At 59.9% G+C, this 6,185-nt stretch overlaps 1 protein-coding gene across 1 annotated transcript; it reads left to right on the forward strand.

The window, feature by feature from the left end:
• Positions 1-802: 802 nt before the first annotated feature.
• Zbtb42 (zinc finger and BTB domain containing 42) lies at positions 803-4,777 on the forward strand. The gene is made up of 2 exons (XM_021179665.2): positions 803-927; positions 1,357-4,777. Exon 2 carries the CDS (start codon positions 1,374-1,376, stop codon positions 2,634-2,636), a length of 1,263 nt encoding a protein of 420 aa, XP_021035324.1. The 5' UTR covers positions 803-927; positions 1,357-1,373; the 3' UTR covers positions 2,637-4,777.
• Positions 4,778-6,185: the final 1,408 nt, after the last annotated feature.

The raw sequence follows: 6,185 nt of genomic DNA on the forward strand, positions 1-6,185 counted from the left end.
ACTCCTCTAAACCCGGAGCTCTATTGTCACGTCCTCTCCCCAGAAGAAGCAGGAGTCTCCTCAAACCCTGCTGACCCTGATTCCCCTGGAACACTGTGCCCAGGGTGCCAGCCCTGGCCTCTCTCCATATCACTCCTCCTACATACTGTGTGTGACCTGTCTGCCTAACTCCGGAGGTCTCCTGCCACTTCTCTGTGATTGTGTCTTTAATCCATCCCACCACATCTGCCCTATCCAGTGCCCTCTGTCACAGATCTTAGTGTGCTTGACTGTCAGCCCAGGGTCTGCAGAGGGCGGTAATTCTCTGTTTGAGACCCCAGCTCCACGGCCTGTCCCAGATGTGTTAACGTGAATTCAAGAGAAATCTTCCTAGGACGAAGTGAATTTCTTTTTGACATTTGTGGTCTCTCATTGGCGCCCTGACCCATCTGAAGGACTGTCTTCCAACGGGTCCGAGGCCATTGTCCCGGCTACGCTGTCCGTGACTGCCGGTGCATTAGTCCACGGAGAAGCAACTGCCCCTTTGTCCACCAGGGCAGTCGGGACCCCATGGAGGACACAGAGGCCCAGGAGACAAGTATCGCGAGAGGGTCCCGCACCCCCTCCCGTCACAGAGTGCGGCGGGCTAGCTTCTAGCGGGACTGACCGGGTGGGGCGGACAGAGAAGGGGTAGCGAGGTGACCTCAGCGGTTCGGCCGCTCCGGGAAGTCGCCCGGCCCGCCCCCTCCAGCTCCAGCCGGGAGTTTCGCTCTTCGGGGCGGGGCAAGCAGCAGGCGTTGCCCCGCCGGCCAAGTTAGTGAGCGCCCCGCCCGGCGCCGTCCGGGTCCCCGCGCCCTCCCGGCCGGGGCGCGCCGCCCCTAGCTCGGTGCGGTCCGAGCTGCACGGGAAAGCTTGCAGAACGAGCGGAGAGCCGCGCGTGCGGCGAAGGTGAGCACAGGGGCGGGTACTCGGCTCCGCCTGCCTAGCCGGCCGCTCCCCACGGCCGCGCTGCCATAAATGGGGCCGACGGCAGCGGTGGCAGCTGGCGGCGGTGCGGGCGGGCGGCGACTCCGGCGTCGGGGGGCGCGGCAGGCGGGAGAGGGGGGGCGGGCGAGGCAGCCTGAAGTCCTGACTTCTGTCCGCGCGGCTCGGCCCCTCCGCTGCGCCCCGAGCCCCGCCCCGGCGGCAGAGCGGCTTCTGTTTACTTTCGATCGAGTTTTTCCTGCTCCGGGCAGGTGCCGGGCAGCTCAGGGCTGGCGGTTGCGCGCGTCACTCCCGCGCCTCTCTGTGGGCTGCCTGCACCCGGGAAGGGCGCGTCGGGGCGAGCGGGGACCGCGGCATCCCCGGCGTGTTGACAGGCGTCCCGTTTGTGCCCAGGTGATGACTGCGGCGGCATGGAGTTCCCGGAGCACGGCGTACGGCTGCTGGGCCGCCTGAGGCAGCAGCGCGAGCTGGGGTTCCTGTGCGACTGCACTGTTCTGGTGGGCGACGCGCGCTTCCCTGCGCACCGCGCTGTACTGGCCGCGTGCAGTGTCTACTTCCATCTCTTCTACAGGGATCAGCCCGCGAGCAGCCGCGACACGGTGCGGCTCAACGGCGACATCGTCACGGTACCCGCCTTCAGCCGCCTGCTGGACTTCATGTACGAGGGCCGCTTGGACCTGCACAGCCTACCTGTCGAGGACGTCCTGGCTGCCGCCAGCTACCTGCACATGTATGACATCGTCAAGGTCTGCAAGGGCAGACTCAGAAAGAAGGACCCAGATCTGGAGACCCGTACGCTGGGGACAGAGCTTCCTGGGCAGCCACCACACCCCCTGCCTTCCTGGTCCCCTGCCTTCTGCCAAGCCGCACCAAAGGCCAAACCCCCATCTCTAGGGGTCAAGGCTACCCATCCCCTGCCAACATTTGGACCTCCGTCTTGGCAGGTTGCAGAGGAGTCAAGTGGGGCCCTGGACCTGTCACTGAAGCCTAGCCCAAGACCGGAGCAGGTCCACCCACCCTGTCTCCTCCAGACATCCCTCTGCAGCTCCATACAGCAAGTGGCCCAGCCTCTGGTGAAGGCTGAGCAAGATTCGTTCTCAGAACAAGATAGCAGCAGCCCGCAGAGCGCGGACCAATCCCCACCACCAGTCTGTGCTTCTGCAGCCCAGGGCCTGGCAGTGGACTTGGAGCCACTGCACATCGAAGGGACGGGCAGCCAGCAGCTTGGGCTGCCTGCAGAGCCAGTGCTGGACAGTGAAGAGCTGGGTCCCAGCAGGCACCTTTGCATTTGCCCGCTGTGCTGCAAGCTGTTCCCTAGCACCCACGCACTGCAGCTGCATCTCAGCGCCCACTTCCGGGAGCGGGACAGTGTCCGTGCCAGGCTCTCCCCCGAGGGGGCCGTGCCCACGTGCCCACTCTGCAGCAAGACCTTCTCCTGCACATACACCCTGAAGAGGCATGAACGGACACACTCTGGGGAGAAGCCTTATACCTGCGTGCAGTGTGGCAAGAGCTTCCAGTACTCACACAACTTAAGCCGGCATGCTGTGGTCCACACGCGGGAGAAGCCCCATGCCTGCCGCTGGTGTGAGCGCCGATTCACACAGTCCGGTGACCTGTACCGCCATGTTCGCAAGTTCCACTATGGCCTAGTCAAGCCCTTGCTTGTGTGAAGTGTTTTTCTGTATCCCCACAAGGTGGAGGGAGAAAAGGGGCAGGGTCTCCTGGGTGGGACTCTGGGGCAGAGGACAAAAGCACAGGCAGGTGGTAGCTCTACCCCAAGACTAGAAGGTTGCACCAGCCAACCTGAATGAATGCTGCTGCTTCTTGGATGGGTTGCCGCCTCCTCCCCTTCTCCCCACCTCACCCCTGAGGCTGTACCCTGCCCAGTTAGGGACACTTTCTTCCTCACTGTCCTCTCTAGCAAGGTTCTAGAGTGCCTGGCCTGCCCGCACACTGGGCAGTGAGAGGTAACTCAGTTTTCCTGCCCTGGAGCTTCCCTGTCCTGCTGGGATACTTGAGTGTCCTGGTTTGCCTAATGCCACGATAGAATGACTCAACTTGTCAAGAAAGTCATTAATGCAAGTGTCTTAACAGGGTGCACTGAGTGAGCAGGCCATTCCTGGTGAGTGACAGCAGGAGCCCCTGTTGAGAAGGCCTCAGGCACAACAAGTACCAGCAGGGGCCATAGAGATGCAGCTGGCCTTTCAGGAGGCATAGCTCCAGCGGGGACGCCTAGCATCATGAGGAGGGCGGCTGAAGCTGGGTGTCCCTGGAGTGGCTGTTACTAGGGTGGAACGGAGTGGGACTTTGGACAATGAAGGAGAATTTGGAAATGGATTGTCCTTATATCTGGAACCTCCCAAGGCCACTATGTGTCCCCTACTGGTTGAGGACCCTGCAAGTGTCCCCTATTGGCTTCATGGGGCTGGTGATGGCAGATTTTGCCATGAACCAAGCTTTGCATGTTGAAGCTGATGCTGTGTTCCAGCAGGCCTGACCCTGGGAGTCGCTCTGCTGCTTTCTGAGGGTCTCCCTGGAGCCGTGGTCATTCCCAGGCACCACACACACAAGGCCAGAGCTCGGCCAGCTTTAACAGGAGCAATGTTTGCCGCACCACCTCCTGCCGAGGGGCATGGGTAGGAGCAGCTGTCACAGGGAGAAGGGAGGCAGATTGTCCCTTCATCTACAGCCCTGGAAGGAAGGCTGGTGCCCTTGAAATGTGAAGGACTTCACCCTCTGCCTCTGCCGTGGATATGGGCCACCTTACTTTAACGACCTGCACCCCAAGCAAGCCTTGGTCATTTCAGGAAGGGGGTGGGGCAGGATGGGGGTTGGCCTCAGCAAGTGGTAGCGCTGCCTGAAACAACCTGCCCTCTCCCCAACAGGGCTGTCTCTGCTGATTGCAAGTGGCCCAGAGGCCAGTTGGGCAAGTCTAAGTCATGTGTCTTCTGCTAACACTTGATGTATTTATTTGTTTGCTTGGTCTTGGAGTGAAGTGACAGTTGGTCTCCCCAAGGTGGACAGATCCACTGTTCATCTCCTAACCATCTCTGTGCTCGCCTACTATGTCCATGGCTGCCCTGGGAAGCTGATTCTGATCAGTGATGCTCCAAGACTGGAGGCCCAGGACAGGCTGCAGTGCAGAGCTGGAGAAGAGGCAGTGCTGTCCTGGCTTCTGACTCCACCTCTGGAGAGGCTGGTAGGACCCTGTGACTTATGATCTGAGTGATCGCTCGCTCACTCCCTCCCTCACCCAACAGCGTGTGTGTGTGTGTGTGTGTGTGTGTGTGTGTGTGTGTGTGTGTGTGTGTGTAGTACTACACATATGCAGGCAGAACACCCCTGTGTTGGTTTTTCCTCTAGTGCTTGCTTTCCCAGGGCAGGTTGCCTACCCTCAGTCAACACTGGACTCTTGTTGTCTTTGGTGCACAGTTACTGTGAAATTAACAAAGAATGGTGACTGGTTATACGTTTATAACTGGCATGGTTCAGTTGTGTGTATGTATATGTCTGATATGCTACCTGTGTGGAGAGCACAGGACAGCTGTAGAAGGGGTCCAGGTGCTTTCTGCTGTGTGGGGTTCCCGGAGCCAACCCAGCTACTGTTCCTGCCTGTGGTCTCACTGCTGCTCCGCCCCTGGAGGGACCACTGGGAAATGACTCCACAGGACAGTTCTGCCCAGGTTTGGCTGGGATGTTTGCACAGCCCTGCTTGCGGTCAGCTGCACCGTTCCTAGAAATGAGCGCCGTCTTCCTATTCCACACACTCTGTTGGTCACGATGGCAGTGTAATAAAGCCAACCGCAGGTGATGATGGCTGTGATGATTCTGGGGGTTGGGAAAAGTGGGGTTTGCTAGGCTGGGAGTGGGGGTGGTGGGTGACCTGGGGACTCAGTCCAAGAGGTGCTCACGCCCAGTGGGGTAAGTGGACTGGGCCTAGTGCCGGGCAGCCTCTTCCCCCTGGTGCGGGAGATTGGGAGAGGAAACCCAGAGAGGCAGGATGATGCGAGGAGGGGCAGGGTCTTGGATCTAAGATTGATTCTGTGGTTGTGGTTCTCTGCCTCTTCCAAACCGTCCAGGCAAACCCCAGACTGTGTGTGTTCTTTGCTCTCTCATCTCCCCCTCCACATTACTTCACACTTCTTTCAGGGTGCAGCTGGACCAGAGGCTTTGCTGTTTTCCCCCTCACTCCCTCTTAGCCCGTTGTAGTGGGTGGCTGGGCTCCAGGCTGATGGTTAGGAGCCTAGGTGAGTTCCCCTTCACCTCCCTGTGCTGGCCATTGCATAGGGGTGCAGATGTCCCATGAGCCCTCCAGGCTTTGTCCACCGTCTTACCAGGCCTTCTGGCAGATGGAGTAGAATGGCCTCAGCATGTGCATGTCCCATTCTGCTTGGGCCAAGTTCGGGGCAGGGGGAGCCCTGGCCACCCTAAGCTGGTATCGGAAGGGCCTGACAGTTCTTGGGCCAATTCCTGTGGCTTTCCCAGTTCTGGCTTCAGATGTAAGTCCTGGGAGGAGGTGCCCAGCCCTCCCCTGTCCCACACTGGCCGTGCCTCCCACGAAGCCTGGATGGAAGCCACTGTCCTGCAGGAGGCCCTGTCATGTTCCCAGATGAGCCCATGACTCAGCCCAAGCTTCCCAGTCCGGGAGGAGGAGAAGGCAGCTGTTGCCATACCAATGGTGATGAGAAGAAGGGGATTCTGAGCCCTGGGAGGGGAGGCTTCCTGGGGCCCCTCTGGTCTGTGGACTCCTCCCCGCTGGGCTTTACTAAGCCTCCAGCTCCATTCCTAGACGGCACGGGCCTCTTGGCACCCTCCCTGGAAATGTCCATCTTGACCTGTTGGCCAGATGGTAAACTGAGGCGTGTACAAAGTCTTGGCAGTACCTCAAAATCTCAGCCAATGGGCAACAAGTCTAGGACTTGCCTGCTTCCCGGGAGTGTTGGGTGGGTGCCTCCGCTGTGTGGCAGAGTGAGCAGCACAGACCCTGGTGGCCAGAGGCCTGAGCACTCAGCAGAAGAGCAGGGCAGAGCTGGGGGTGGGGGGTGAGTGCAGGGGAGTCCAGACTCCTCCCTAGATACTGCAGCTTCCCAGGAGCCTCCAAGTGGACCACAGAGCAGGGTGCATAGGATAAGATGGCCGGCATGTGAGAGGAAGTGGGTGAGGGGTGGTCGAGGCCATAAGAAGCAAGTGCAGCAGGGGCAGATGCTGCCTCCCTGACT

Source organism: Mus caroli, chromosome 12, assembly GCF_900094665.2.
Source record: "Mus caroli chromosome 12, CAROLI_EIJ_v1.1, whole genome shotgun sequence".
NCBI lineage: Eukaryota > Metazoa > Chordata > Mammalia > Rodentia > Muridae > Mus > Mus caroli.